A 16,217-nucleotide genomic window follows, 5' to 3' on the forward strand; every position below is an offset into this window, starting at 1 on the left:
ATCATTGAGTTCAGTTGTAAACTGCAAGCACTGCCAAGTTCACCATAAAACAACATCCCCAAGTGCCATATCTACATATCTTTTAAAAACCTCCAACGATGGTGACTCAACCACTTCTCTGGGCCACTTCTTTCAGTTAATTTTTACATGGTATAAATTTATGTGAGGGTAGTATACATATGTGTGCATTCCTGTTGGTTGCTTCTCTGGAAGCATGATTGACATCTCACTGAAGTGTTACAGCAAGATGACTGCATTCATCCTGAAAAATTGACTCAAAATTATGTAGTTCATTGCTAGCCAACCTAACTAAAAGTATCAGGACTTCTGAGTGAAGCAAGAATAAGGAGTGAAAAGACACGGAGGTTCTTCATGTGAGGCAGTAACCCAAACTCTACATAGTAACAGAAGCCACAGATCTTAACAGAAAGTGCTAGATATCTTTGTCTCTGATCCTAATTAGAACTGTCTGCGCAGGCTTTCTCACACGTATTTTAAATACAAATCCTGGACTTCTAAATATTGTCTGACTTACTATTGCAATCAAATTCTTCAGAAGCAGAATACTTCAGCAGTTAGATGCTCCTGCTATTTGTGGAATAGAGAGAATGGTGCTAGTCATCAGTTTCCTTGAGTGTCATCCAGAAAAAAAGGCCTAGTCACCATTCCCTAGCCTAAGAAGTGCTGGATATACCTTTGGCTTTTTCACTGACTTTCTTGCAGCCAAGCCATTCAATCTTTTACAGTTTCCAACTCCATTAACCTAGTAATAAACCATAGTTTCTACTTCAGTACTAACTAAAGTCAGTGGCATGTTCAACACTGCGACCAGCTCCTTCAATATTCTTTTTTTCCTTTATGTCTTAAATGTAAAAAACTTTGTTCCTTTTCACCTTTTCAATGTATGACATATACATTTTACATGTTAGTATAAGTGTCCTTTTACACAACAAATGCAGAAATAACCTGTACCAGGATTTAGAGTCCAGTATTCCTCCATCACATAGGATTACCCTAATCAGGAAGAACACAGAATGCCTAAACTGTGATTTCATTTAAAATTTAAATCTCAAGGCTCAAGAATAATCAACCTTCCTTCAAGAATTACTTTACTGTTGAATATACCAAAGATAAATAAAAGTTATTAGTGGACTCCACAATGGTGCCCATGGAATCTTGTGCTCAAAACTACACACCCTTTTTTTCAGAGGCTGCTGCACTCAGAGTACCATTAGCCTGGTAGAAGACCGTGCTCAGAAGCTAGAGCTGTGCTTCTTCTTGGCACCAAGAGTCTAGAAAATAGATCTTTCCTTCTTTTATAAGGCCTTAACCACTGGGATATTTTAGTACTTTCATCACAAAACTAAGTTTCATTCACAAATGGATGTTTGTTGTTGCCTGCTGCCAAACCTTATTAGGTGCCTTTTTACACATACACTATTGATGAATGCCCACAGCAGTACTGAAAGTTAGTCAAAAGTGACTGTCAAAAAATTCAAGTAATACGTGCTCTTCTTCTGCTAGGGTGGACTTATTGTCTTTTATGTCTCAGCTTTTTGTGCCAAATTGTGTTATCTTTTTTTTTCCTGAAGACACATTTTAGATCGGCCTCAGAGACTTACCAGATTGAAATATGAGTGAAATCATCCTTTCAGAAAGTGTAATAGCATGGTAGCATATTTGTTGCTAGATTTTCACATTTGGAAAACAATTTTAAAAATTATAAGACACTGATTAAGATAGACTGTGATATTCTTTATGAAGTCCATAGAAACATGACAGAAAATGAAATATTATGATCATAAAGTTAGTATACTACTACAGATAAGACACACACAGTAAGGTGTCCTTTGATCATACAGTCATGTGGTTTATGGTACATACTTTAGTTATCTATGAATAAACCACTGAGCAAGGACAGTCACTATGTTTTAGATTATAATGCAAATATTGGAGTGCATTCAGCTGAGCCTTGATCAAAGATCCTTTCAGGATACTCATTCCTTCCCTTTTCTTATTACTATTATTTTAATAGTACATTAACAAATCAGGTACCAACTTTTTATATATGTTAAATGGAACTGTTCTTCTCATAGACTTAATCTAACTTCAAAACACAGAAAAGGCAGCCTATTCTGGCAAGAGTTAATTGTACTTACAGAGAAATTTACTCAATATATAGCCTTCTCCTCCATATGAACTTCTGTTTTCTATTACACACACTAGATCAGTGTTGAGGATCCTCACCTTGCTAAATGATGCTGTTCTGTGTCTGGTCCTAGCAACAGCAGCAGTGACTGGCGGCAGTTCTGCAGAGGAGTACACGTGGGATGCATGTGAAGGAGTGGCGTTTTGCTGGTTAATAATTACATCCTTTTAGATTAGCAAAGACCAGGAACACCAGTAGGTTGTCAATCATAGAGGTGGGGCACACCCATACAAACTAATCTGGTGGTTCTCTCCTGTATATGGTTCAAAGGACAGATCTTATTTCTGTAATTACAGTAACTCCATAGTATTTTTCTCATTACAGAGTGGTTGAGAAACTGAAGTAGAGAAAGTGGAAGTGGAAGCACAAAGGTAGTGATGCTAAGTTAGTAGGAAAGGTCTGAACGCTTTATACTGCTGAATTTTGGCTCATCAAGCCTTAATTAGTAACTTATGTAGCCATAAAACTGGTTGACAAACTGTTGTGACAAAGTGCATCCACCTATTGCAGAACTTATTTCATTATGTTCATATTACAACTACCATATTATTATAACAGTTCTTCATTTAACTTGCCCACCAACTGTCCTTTCAGTCTCCTTTAAATTACTCCTCTTGCTTTTAAAATTAGAAATGAATCTATATATTGAGTAGAAATTAGTAGCATAAGACCACATAAACATAATATTTTGACTTACAATGTTGGTATTATGTTTGAGTTTAAATTTAGTGTCAAGATTCAGAAAAGATCAAGTGGAGAGCTGACAGCTCTGTATATTGTCTCTTTTTGCAAGTCTTCAGCAATTTTATTACTTATTATCATTATAATTATTGAAAAACAAACTTTTCTATTTATTCTCAAATATAGAAAGACTCATTCATATTGACACTGTCTGTTAAAATGAATTTATTATTAACAGATTGATGAATTATTTTACTGGTAATACAGCATTTTGGATCAGGGCACAGATACAATGGAATGATATAAATCTTCTAACTATGGTGGTCACAACTCAGATAAGGCTTTCATATCTTCGCACTTCAAAGGGAAGGTAGAACACAATCCAGTTTCATCTGTAATCTAACATTTCTATGAAACACAGTCACAAAAACTGGGTTTTTTTGCTTCATCCCATCATAGATTATAGGTTGAAAAACACTCATTTTGACTATCCCATTAAACAATCATTGTACCCAGATCAATTTTTCACATCGTTGCAGCAGTTCAAATATAACACTACTAACACAAACAGAATCACAGGAGCAAATACAGACAGGACTTTATTAAGAATTGCCTTGGTACACAAACTACCACTTTGGCTCACTCTATACATATAAAGACTCCAGAGCAGGCAGAGGTGAACTATGTTCTTCACTCCTTACTTACATTCTTTATTCATTAATTTGCTGATGACAGTATCAACTCATTCTACAAGACATAAAGCTGTTTTCCACAGCTGAAATTTGAAATTTGATACTTAATAGCCCTTCTACTATTTTTATCCTCCAATTATAACTTTGAATATACTTGTTATCACTAAAAATACAATACCCTTTTTAATCTTGTTACATTCTTGGCCTTTGTGACTTGGCAGTGAGTTCCATGGTCTAATTACAAGTTTTATATATAGAGGTAATTACAGGTTGGGTTTGGGTATTTTTTTCAGTTTTGAAAGTTACCTTTTAATTCTCCTTGATGTTTCTCAGCTCATGTTAAATGAGAGAGAACTCAGTCATCTGATCTATGGTACCTAGACCATTATTTTACTGTATCCTCTTTCTTGATCTTCCCTCTAAAGTGAAAAAAGGCCTAATCTTTCAAAAGAGGTTGGTTGGTTTTTTTCATATACTCAGTCATTCTCATTACCTTTCCTTGATCCCACTTTAGTTCAATATATTTTTTGAAATAGGGAAAACAGCTGCTGAAATTGTGCAGTCTCTCTACTGAATACAAAGTTCCACCTGCAAAACAGTGAAAGACGGGGTCCTGAGAACTCAGTTCTGTACAGAGCCATGCTTTTCAAATCATAAATATTAATGCTCCAGAGACTTACCAGTCTGACTTCACCTGACACAATGTCATGGTATCTAATGCAAGTTGTGCATCAAATCTGTAAGTTCTTTTTACACATGAGCGTATTTTCTTGCATTATTTTTAATCCAGCTTCAATACCTGGTCTTCAGTTACCAGAGAACTACATCCACAGTGAGGTTCTGTAACCCACCTGTACTTTACTTCTAGAATTTGTTGTTTTCTCTCGGTTCTCAACCTGGGAAACTCTTCCTGTGTGAGACTTAAAGAGCTAGCAAATATCAGGTGGAAAAAAAAATAAATGAATTGTAGATACTTCTAGACTGTTATGGTAACAGGTCAAATAAATAAAATAGCTTGAGCTAGTAGAGCTTCGTGTTTTAAGATACCAGTCCTAAATTTTGTATTCTCTTTGAAAACCCTTTCAGTTTTCAGCCTTCTTTTAACAGTACCTCAATATTGGTCTCACTAATGCTTATGGTTGGAGTCAACTTTGACTGAATACACTCAGGATATTGATTTATAAAGGGAAAAGAAGGTGCCATATGTGGAAATGCACGGTGTGTAACTGAAGTTGTCAGTATCTTTCTGCTGAATATAAGGCAGCAGTGCCCTGGCAGCCAGGAGGGCCAGCCGTGTCCTGGGTTGCATCAGGTACAGCAACACTGACTGCGTGAAGGAGGGGATTGTCCCACTCTGCTCTGCACAGGGGCAGCCTCACCTCAAGTCCTGGGGTCAGTTTTGGGTGCCACAACATAAAAAAAGGCGTTAAGCACCTAGAGATTGTCCAAAGGAGGGCCACAAGGATGATGAAGGGTTTAAAGGGGAAGCTGTATGAGGAGTGGCTGAGGTCACTTGGTCTTTTCAGCCTGGAGAAGACTGAGGAGAGCCCTCGCTGCAGTCTACAACATCATCATGAGGGAGAGTGAAGGGGTAGCCACTGATTTCATCCCTCTTATGACCCATGAAAGGACTCAAAAAACAAGGTGAAACTGGGTCAGGCGAGGTTTAGGTTGGATATGAGAAAAAGGCTTTTCACCCAGAGGGTGGTTGAGCACTGAACAGGTTCCCCAGGGAGGTGGTCAAAGCACCAACCTGACAGAGTTCAAGAAACATTTGAACATTCTCAGGTGTGAGTTTTTGGGTGTTCTGCTCAGGGCCAGTTGATCATCCTGATGGGTCCCTTCCAACTCAGCATATTCTAAAATGCAAAGAAATAAAGAGAGGTTGTGGCTTCACAAGACACATTGGTCAAAAGAAAAGCCCTGGAGATGCTGAAAGAAGAGGCCTAACAACTGATCTGTAAGACCTGGCAGAGTCATTATTATTATATGTCCTAATTTGCGAGCAAACAGGAAAATATAGCAGAAGCCTTCCTTAGCAGCACAGGGTATATATGACTGAGCTCAACAACAAAAACCAAGCATATGGGGAGGTGGAAGTGGGGACACAGGAACATTTCCTGGGCATGCAGGGATGGAATTAGAGGGGCAATCTTTACGTGCAGTTAAAATTGATGAAGGATGTCATGGGTAAGGACACTTTTGCAACAAAAGAGGAGACTGAGTAAAATCCAGGCCAACTGCTGAACACTCAAGGTGACCTTGTGACACAGCACATGAGTATTCATTTTATCTGTTTCTACTGGCATGGTCTGCTCTCAGGGATCCCAGAGTTCCATGTCAAGTAGCAAGGATCAAGTCAGGGTCTAGTTAAACAAGCTAGAAGTGTCATACATGTCCATGGGACTGGACAGGATACATCTGAGAGTACTAAGAGTGACAGCAAAAGTCATTGGAAGGGCACTCTCAGTCCCTTGTGAAAGGTCACAGTGATCAGAGGAGGTTTCTAACAACTATAAAAATGTCTGTCTTAGGAAGTTGAAAAAGGAGGATCTGGGTGGTGAAAATATGATCAACCTTCTCTCAGTGGCTGAGGAAATTGAGGAGCAAGTATTCATGGAAATCATTACCATGACAATAAAATGTTATTGAGAACAGACATCTTGAATTTCCCAAGGACAAACCATGTTTAGTCACTCTGTTTTCTACAACTACATTACAGGTTTCTCTGGGTAAGATTAGAGTAGGTGTTACTCCCCTTGTCTGTAGCCAGAACTTTGATAATTTTTCAGCATCTGCAGCCAAAATGGGAAGACACAGGTATACTACAAGGTGCATTAAAAACTGGCCAGGTCATGGGCCTCAAAAGGTACCTAATAACTGTTTTAAATCAAATTAGCAGATGATTCCAAGGGATATTTCTTGTGATCAATGAAATGGCTGATATTTAACTTTTTCATCCATGACCTTTGGAAATACAAGGTGACAGCAATTCAAGGGGGGCTGTTGGTAGCTGCTATTCAGACCTCAACTAGCTGAATAAATGTGTAACGCATACATCTGTATTGGACTTCCAAAAACAAGAATGCCAAGATCCCACATCTGGGACAGGATATAGTTAGGGAGAAGTGCAGGCTGGAACTAATGGTTCTGCAGGAGAAGACCCAGTGGACCATAAACCAACAAAGTCAGCAGTGTGCACCTGCAGTAATGAACACTGACTACATCTTGGAATGCCACAGCCAGCAGGTCAAGGGACAAGATTATTGCCCTCTCTTCAGCAGAGATGAAGCCACATCCAGAGCAATGTGTTCAGTTTGCTCTCTTGCCAAAGAAAAGAGAGACTGAAGAGAATCAAGCAGAGTCATTAAGGGAGCTAGAAGCTCTGACATGTAAAGAGGTTGAGTGACCTAGATATACCAATATTCTTGTAAGTTTAATGGACATTTACTGCCAGAGCATCCTTAGCAGCATTCCTTATGGTTGCATTGTGAGAACAGATGCATTTTGGTAGTCCCATCCAGAAGACCTACAATGGCTGTAAGTATATATTAGAGCCCATTAATGTCACTGGTGCAGTACCTGATGATGTGCCACAGCAAACTTTGAGTTTCATACAGACATTAAAAGGTAGCCTGAAGGTAGTACTGTTCTGCAAACAGAAACTTCCATGGAACTTCTATATTTCTGTGCCTGACAAACTCCTGCTCAGGGACTGCTGCACAGAAACATGAATTCTAAATCAAATTGGCATCCTACCCATGAATGATTTTCCATTTATAGTTGCAAAGCCACTGTTAAAGTGGCCAAAACTAGTTTATAAAATATTTCTGCAGCTATAATTGTTCAGGACCACTGAACTGCATGTTCCAAGCCAGATCAAAAGGAGTACCACAAACCCATGAAAGGCTTGTATGTAAAGACAGGGTAAATTCCATGTCTGGGATCCATCTGTAATTCTGTCAAACCAAGAGTGCTTGTAGCTGTATACAAATTAAATGTCTGTCTGCCAAAATTAAGTGAATGAAGAAAAATACCCCCTTATCACCTTTTTTTTTTTTTTTTCCTTACAGTAACTACCTTGTTTTCTTTAATGTAAAATGTAAAATAACCTCCCTTTCATACTGGTGTGAAAATACAAATCAGATTGGGAGTTACATCAATACCACCAGGATTGATCCCAGAATTTTTAGATTACCATTTTGCTACAAATATAGATGTGGAAAGGTATGTCATGGGTTTTTTTTGACAGCTGACACAGCTGAAGATGTAGCTTAAATGCAACAGGACTTAGAAGGAACTGTAGTATTTCCTGAACAGGTTCAAGGCTAGTGTATCACTGATTTACTATACATTGGCCACACACAGAGATGAATTTAAGCAATTCTAAATATAGTTGGAATGACTGATGTTTTTTACATTTGCAGACCAGTGATACATGCATGATTTTTCATGCCTGGTCATGTAAAAAAAGCAGGAATTAGTAACAACTTGCAGTGTTAATTCCCTAAATAATTAGCACTTACACTGTTACACATATTAACTTTTATTAATGTGACTTGAGACAGCCAAAAGGCAGGGTCTAACACAAATTTAAAAAAAATAATAATAAAGAAAAAGCAAAACCAAACCAAACCAAATCAAATCAGCTTTTTTATTGCTTTATCTCATAAATCCCAATCATTAGCTTTAAGGAAAAACAAAACAAAACAAAACAAAAAACATGAAACGTTCTAAATTATTCCTCAGCTACTCAATAAACTCAATGGTTTATTTTGGAGCCTCTGCAAGTTGGTCTGTATGAGAAGTAGTAACTTTTATAGCCCAACTGATCTATCTTCAAAAAATACATTCTGCGACATGAAGGGTTGAAACTGCGCCTGCAAACTTGACCTTTACATCAGCTGGTCTAATCTAATAAAAGATATTACCTCTCCCTAGAAGCCCTTGCTTTGTTTATGGGCACGACTGCCCGAGATTACAGCACTACTATTATCAGACAATGCCAACTGCTAGGCTGTCCCCGAGAGCTCAGGGTGGGAGGGGCTGCCAAAAACACCCTCACGTCAGGGATCCCCGCTGAGCACCGGTCCCTCCAGCTCCGCAGCTTTTCCCGGCCACGCACCTGGCCCGGGGGGTGACGGGGCGGCGGTGACGGGGCGCGGAGGGGCGGCCGCCAAGCTGTCTGCAAACGGCGGGGCGCTCGCCCGAGCGCCAGCCTTGCCTGGCATCTGCGCTGGGCTCTAAGTGGCTGCTGGAACAGTTGTTAAGGTGCTGTTGCCCACCTAGCAGCGCGCTCATTAATTTCTAAAGTAGCGGCCCACAGCTTTGCTGGTGAGACACTCGGCAAGATCTCCCGGATGCCCTCGGGATTCTCCCTCCGCCCGAGCGCACCTATAACTGTCTCGGTGCCCCTTCAGAAAAGGCCGGAGCCCGGACCGCGGTGACCGGCGCGGCCGCAGCCTCAGAGCACAGGGACCCCATCGAGCCCGCTCGGACGGGACGCGCCCCCATTCCCGTTGGTGCAGCGCCCCCTGCGGGGCGGGGCGCGTTGGGCAGTGGTAGCGCCGGGAAATGGAGCGGCTCCGTGCCCTCTCCCGGCGTGGCGCCTAGCGGGGCGGGAAGCGCTCGGCTCTGCCGAGCTGCGCCGCCAGGACTCCGGCGCCCGCCGTCGCGCCGCACGGCCCCGCGGGGCTTCCGCACAGGGGAGGTGACTGACAGAGGCAGGCGCGGAGGGCAGGCGCCGGCGTCCCCCCGAGCTGGCACGGGGCCGACGTGCGCCGAGGCGAAGGGGCAGCGCTGGGGAGGAGGAAGAGGAGGAATCGCCGCTGAGGGCGAGGGAGCGATCCGCGTGCTCACCGGGGAGTCCCGGCTGGCAAAACGAGCGGGCACCGATCAACGTGCCGGGGCTGCCGGCTCCCGAGACGGGCTCCACAGACCCCCGGCCCACCGTGCCCAAGCGCTGCTGGCGCCCCGCCCCCGCGCAGCCCCCGACGCGGCGGCTCGGAGCGACCTTTCCGCAGCCCGGGGCGGGGCGGGCCCGGCGCGCCGCGGCATTCCCGCCCTGCCGCCGCCTGGCCGCGCGCCGCCGCATGCAAATGAGGGCTCTCCTCATTGGGCAGCAGCGGGAGCCCTTTGAAAGGGCGCCCGGCGATTGGCCGCACGGCGGCGTTAACGCACACGGGAGAATCTCCCCCCGCCCTTTTTTTTTTTTTTTTTTTTTTTTTTTTTTGCCGCTAATGTGTGATGCGTTCCTCTCAGACGGTGTGTAACTCTACGCGCCGGTTACTACAGAACAAATAGTTCCCAGCCCCCCGCCCTCCCCGTGCCCGCCCGTGCTGTGGGGTGGGACAGGGCGCTGCAGTCGTGGCCGCCGCCCCGCAGGGGCTCCGGCGCAGAGGGGAGGGGGCGGCGGGGGCGGCAGGGAGAGGTGTTCCCCCCTCCCCCGCGGAGGGATATTCTCGGCGCGCTCGCCGCACTCTGCCCGCACCAAAATATTGGGAGTTAAGAGACGGCTCGGCGGCGCCGCCGGCTCAGAAGCGCGCGGGCAGCTCGGCGGCGGCGCGGTCTGTCCTCCGCGCGCCACGGCTCCACTGCGGCGCCCAGCCCGCTCCTGCCGCCGCGGCCCCCGCAGGGGCGGGCTCCACGCGTGGATCCGAAGACCCCGGACTCGTCTGCCTCCGCGGAGGGCTATAGTTTTGCCTGCGCTTGCCTGCGCCTCGAGCGGCTTTCGCTGGGTGGAAGAAGGAACGCGGGAGCGGCGCGTTCTCTGACTGCGTTTCTCCGGAGGACTTTGTGCTACCGACGCCTGGACTGCTGCCGGCGGGGACGGACCCCCAAGGACTCCGTGCGTTCCCGCTCCCGGCCGAAGAAGGAGCCACATAGACACTTTCGGCGGCTCGCCGCCCTCCGCCGGCTCCGGAGAGAGCCGCGCCGAGCCAAGAGGACGCCGGCGGAGCTGCCGCGGGGAGCTAACTCGACGTTTTCCCTCCCTCGGAAGATGTTGCTCTCCAAGTTCGGCTCGCTGGCGCACATCTGCAGCCCTAGCATGGACCACTTGCCGGTGAAGATCCTCCAGCCAGGTACGGGGCTCGGGTGTCCCCTGGCAGCGCCGCGCCGGAGGGCGCAGACCCGCCCTGCGTTACTGGGGTGTCGGGGTCGGCGTCTCGCACCTCCCGGAGCTGCGTTTATTCTATTCTTGCTTTTTTTTCTTTTTTTTTTTTCTTAATTGAAGAATATTTTTTTTTTATTTTTTTTTTTAGTAAAGCCTTGGTCAGAATCAGGGCAATGCACACAGTCCGGGTCCATTGGGCAAAGCGTTTGTGGGGGCTCTTTTTTTAAATTTTTTTTGTTATTATTACCAGTGTTATTATTATTCGGGCGCACCGCGGCTGAGGATATTAATGCGGGGTTTTCCCTCTTGTTTCCGCAGTGAAAGTGGAGAAGGAGCCGTTTGATAAAGTCTACCAAGTGGGCTCCGTGCTGGGCAGCGGGGGCTTCGGCACCGTGTACGCGGGGAGCAGGATCGCCGACGGGCTGCCGGTGAGGCGCGGGGCGCCCGGGCGGGGGCGGCGGGCGGGAGCGTGGCGCGGGAAGCGGCGGGCGCGGCCGGCCCGGCCCTCGGCGGCGGGGCGCAGGCTGAGCCCGCCCCGCCGCTCACGGCGCCTCCGTTCTCCGCGCTCCGCAGGTCGCCGTGAAGCATGTGGTGAAGGAGCGGGTGACCGAGTGGGGCACGATTGTAAGTACCCGGGGGGGACTCCGGGGGTGCCGCGGGGCTCTGCGCGGCGGGGCCATTGTGTGGGCGGCGGGGCCCGCCCCGCTGGCGCGGCCTCTGCGTCGGGAGGGAATTTGGCGGGGGTTCGCCGCCGCAGCGCCGCGCCCGCCCCTCGGACTGCGGCAGCGGCAGAGGGGGCCCGCCGGCCGCGCCCTCCTCCCCGCCCTGCACGCCCTCCCCGCCTCCCTCCCTTCAGTCGAAGGGGTGCCCCGGGCCGCGCCACCCCCCGCTGACCCGCACCCCTTTTTCTGCCCAGAGCGGCATCATGGTACCCCTGGAGATCGTCCTTCTCAAGAAGGTGGGCTCCGGCTTCAGAGGGGTCATCAAGCTGCTGGACTGGTACGAGCGGCCCGACGGGTACCTGATCATCATGGAGCGGCCTGAGCTGGTGAAGGACCTGTTCGACTTCATCACGGAGAAAGGTGCCCTGGACGAGGAGACGGCCCGCGGGTTCTTCCGGCAGGTGCTGGAGGCGGTGCGCCACTGCTACGGCTGCGGTGTGGTGCACCGGGACATCAAGGACGAGAACCTGCTGGTTGACCTCCGTACAGGCGAGCTGAAGCTCATTGATTTTGGCTCGGGGGCCCTCCTCAAGGACACAGTCTATACCGATTTCGACGGTACGTGTCCCCCACCCTTCCCGTGCCCCTCCCGGGGTGACGCCCTCCCTAGAGCTGCTGCTTAGCCCCTTTCCAGTGACCAGTCACAACAAGCAGAACCCCTGACACGGGGGTTCATATCAGATCTATCGGTAATGGAAACCTGTGGACCCGAAGCCGCTTAGGGGTGTTCAGTTGCGCAGGAAAGAAGCGATTCCAGGCAGTGACGCAGCAGTTTATGTTTCCCTGTCTTGGAAAAAGCGGGGTTTTTTTCCTAGAGGGCGATCTGTTTACATGGAGGTTTTGCCAGTGTCGGATGTTTCCATGTGTGGATATGCAGTTTTTATATGCGGCGTTTTTTTTAACTCGGAGTGGTACCTCCCCTGCTCCCATTCTGCCAGTGTCCTGGAAATCCCGCATTGCAGATTTTAAAGCTATGGGGACAAATGCACTCTCTCAGAATGAGTTGCTATAGCGGCTAGGGTCGATGCTTTAGAGGTGGGAAAGCTGAACATAAGCCGGCATGTGACCAGAGGGGAGTATTTCCCCCGGTGCGTGGAGTATGACTGATGTAACACGGGGTCTCGCTCCCCCCGCCCCCAGCTGCCGCACTCACATCTGTTTGTTGTGAAACCCGAAGCCCCACCGCACGTGACCCTCGGCATCACGAATTCCCCTTTTTGTTTGGTATCCAAGGAGCCCTCGGGCACTGGAGGAGTGGAGGGGGGCGGGTTGGGAAAAGCTGCCGCATAAAAGCCCGGGGGGGGGGGAGGGCCTTAAAAACGCAGGAATCGTAAGCGGCCCTATTTTGTTTATTGCTCTGTGGAATTGGATAAAGCAGATTAGCCCCGTGTAATGCGGGCAGACCTGAGTTTCACCTTCTTGTCGCCCTTCCCTCCTCCCTGCCAGCCCCCTTTGTCCTTTTGTGTCTATTTTTGGTGTGATGCTGCAGACGCCACGTGGTCAGTGAAAGGGAGCTTGCCTCAGTAAACAGTCAGCTGATGGGGCTGTGTTATTCCTTGCAACAAAATAGAACAACCGGATGGGCCAAGTCTGTTGATGGTGTAACTCTGCAGATGACCTGAAATTACACTGCTAATGACTTTGGCTTGTGAAAAATTTTAAGCAGTTTAGTTTTTTGGGTTTGGTTTTTTTTGGGGTTTTTTTGTTCTTGCTTTTTTTTTTTTTTAATTCCTAAATGTCAAGGGAAACACTTTAAATCTTCAATTGTGGGTTTTTTCTGCTTTCAGGAACGAGAGTATACAGCCCTCCAGAGTGGATCAGATACCACAGATACCATGGGCGGTCAGCAACAGTATGGTCTCTGGGAGTTCTGCTGTATGACATGGTTTGTGGGGACATCCCTTTTGAGCAAGATGAAGAAATCTTGAGGGGACGATTATACTTCAGGAGAAGAATTTCACCTGGTAAGTTCTATAGAAATCTAATGGGTTTTCTAGTTTTGTGGATTTTTTTAATAGTCTTGCACGTGTGAGCTTGTGTGGGTGGATTTTTGTTACTGAGGATTATCTTTTTTTTTTACTTTTTTAATCTAATATGGCTTTCTTGTTTTGTTACAGAATGTCAACAACTGATCAAATGGTGCCTTTCACTGAGGCCTTCAGACAGACCAACACTTGACCAGATTTTTGACCATCAATGGATGCACAAATCTGATGTAGTGAAGTCTGAGGACTGTGACATAAGGCTACGGACCCTTGATACTGATGTATCTAGCACAAGTTCAAGTAATGAGAGTCTGTGAATTACTAAGGACCTCGCACTGGGAGGGGGAGCTTCAAGCAGAAAGACCACAGTGCTGCTGCCAATACATAGGAGGGGCTAGAAAAATGCATTCATTATTCTGTAGTTGAATCTTTGTCTGAGGGACTTGATTTTGTTTTCCCCCTTTGCTGGTTTCTGCTTTGGAATGAGAGATTTCCTTTGGAAACGCTGATGTTTGGGAGTTGCAGGCCAGTACTTAGTCAAAGACTGACCTTATTAAGAAAGCAGTGACCTCTTGAATACATGGTAAACTTTTTTGCTCTCATAGAGCCTGGACTAGATTTTATTTGCTTTTGAGTGCCTTTTTGAAAGCTGCTTCAGTGGGACTTTCTTTTTTGAGCTGTCTATGTCCAAAGAAGATCCAGTTCATTATAGGAATTTGCTTCCTTTAGACTCGGTGCTGGGGGAAGCAGCTCCTATGATGCATTGGAGAACCTGTTCGGTGATTGAATGAAGTAGTCCCATCCACTGGTGATGGAATACTTGAACACAGACATTTCACTCCTGCGCCCCTGCCCTTTACAAATCCAGCCCACCTCTGCTGCTCAAAATATTTCCTATAGCCTGCACAGAAATATGAACAGGTATATCAGCTTCTTTATCAGAAACATTTATTCATGTTTCCTTTTATCATCTCTACCATTGGGCATGAGAAGCCCCTTTCTCAACTCCCCCCCGGCCTTTTGTCACCCTGCGAGTCTTAAAGTATGTATGGGCATGTTGAATGCACAATCAATGCAATATTCAAGGACTTCTACTTTTTTTTTTTCCATACCTGTATAATGTGTTTATGTAAACTCGGTTTTTCCCGTGTACTATACAGTTATTTATTGTTTGGAATTTAGAAGACCTCCCACAGTTTTCAACTGTGGCTATTTATTTGGTTAATTTATTTGGTTAGAGTTATTCAACACTGTGCTTTCCCCTCCTTCTCCCCATGGGAATTCTTGTGGTTTGCCCATGGCACTTTTTTTCTGCATTCCTGTCAACTTTTGGTTACAAAAAAAAATAAAAAAAAAAAAATTCTGACCTTACCAGTTTTTTGTTGGAAGATGGGAAATTGTTGTACAAAGTCTAATTTAAGGGAAATAGAATGATTTTTTAAAGTTAGTCAGTATGCCTTTTGTCTGGTATTATTGTACCAGAAGTGTAAAGTAATGCTGTTTGGAAGGGTTTTAAATTATTGACATTGTACAGTCTCCGTGCATTGGCTCTGGAAGGTAGAGTGGCAGAGTCATAAACCTTAATTTATTTTAATAGCTGTGTTTCTGTGATCTGGTTGCATTTATGCAGCTTGGATTTGGATTTTTTCTTCTGTTTAACGGTGTGAAATGTATGGAGATCATATTTTTTATACAGGTATTTCAATTAAACTTTTTGTATATAACAAGTTCTGTGTTTGTGTATTTACATTTATCTTCACTGTTCCTTGTGATGAGCTGAGGAACACGCTGTTAGTGTCTCAAGCCTTGTTAAAGGCCTGCAGCAGCTGAGCCAGGGTTAGGAGATGGTCTGTGCCATTAAGCAGTGGCCATTTTGAAAGAATTAAGCAATCCCTCATCTGAGCTCTATCTACTCAATCACTGCATTTATTGTTGGACTGGGGAAGGAGTACAATTCAACAGCACTAATAGCCTACATAAAAGGGAATTGGCCCTGTAATTGTGGGACTTTTACCTCTGTAAACACTGAATATCAGTGTACTTGTCCTTAGGTATAACAAGGAAGGAATTCTGTAGCTGCTGCTGGTTCCTGTAGTTTTCACAGTTGATATGTTTACTTTCCATTACATTCAGTTTCCTTCTTCCCACTTGCACTTTCCTTCTGGGCGTGGATGAGGACTTCTGTGCCCTTACGGGAAAGGGACAGCATTCTTGGGAGATCAGGGTGACTGTTTTCCTTCAACTCCCTTAGATTATCAAAGTCTGGTGTGTCACTTGATAGAGTATGATACGGGGGAGCATGTGCCATTCTCACTGCAGCAAAGGACAAGAGAAATGTCCTCGGCATTCATCTTCACACGTTGGGAGTCAAATCCTGCAGATTAACGATTTCATCCTGATTTCTCTCCAGCCAGAGACTGACCTGGCTTGGTCTTGTTGCGGGGGTGGTAGTGATTACAAGGTTTAACTACTGCAGAGGGATCTACAAGGTATATTTAAGGATGTGTTCAGTCATTAAAGGTGCTTTGTAGTTGTCACAGTAAAGGGCTAGGCTTAGAATCTTGGTTTTATTTTATTTCCCTTTCTGGGGATCTTTCTGCTAGCTCATCTGCTATTATTTTGGTTCCCTGTGGGTAATATCTCGCTGGCATCACATCAGGCTCCTGATGCTAACTAGTTTAGACTCAAAATGCCGATGAATGGCAGGAGGTAAAGCGGAAGAAAAAAGACCATTTTTTGTCTGTGCAGTTTTCTGATGGCACAGAGGGAAGGTGTGTTGACTTTTCTTGGCCACAAAAAGAAAAATTACTCATC

At 45.8% G+C, this 16,217-nt stretch overlaps 1 protein-coding gene across 1 annotated transcript; it reads left to right on the forward strand.

Moving 5' to 3' along the window:
• Positions 1–10,511: 10,511 nt before the first annotated feature.
• On the forward strand, positions 10,512–15,130 carry LOC131573167 (serine/threonine-protein kinase pim-3). Its single transcript, XM_058826863.1, has 6 exons — positions 10,512–10,664; positions 11,015–11,124; positions 11,270–11,320; positions 11,613–11,976; positions 13,206–13,382; positions 13,536–15,130. Exons 1-6 carry the CDS (start codon positions 10,583–10,585, stop codon positions 13,718–13,720), a joined length of 969 nt encoding a protein of 322 aa, XP_058682846.1. The 5' UTR covers positions 10,512–10,582; the 3' UTR covers positions 13,721–15,130.
• Positions 15,131–16,217: the final 1,087 nt, after the last annotated feature.

The sequence above is a fragment of the Poecile atricapillus genome, chromosome Z (assembly GCF_030490865.1).
Source record: "Poecile atricapillus isolate bPoeAtr1 chromosome Z, bPoeAtr1.hap1, whole genome shotgun sequence".
NCBI classification, from domain to species: domain Eukaryota; kingdom Metazoa; phylum Chordata; class Aves; order Passeriformes; family Paridae; genus Poecile; species Poecile atricapillus.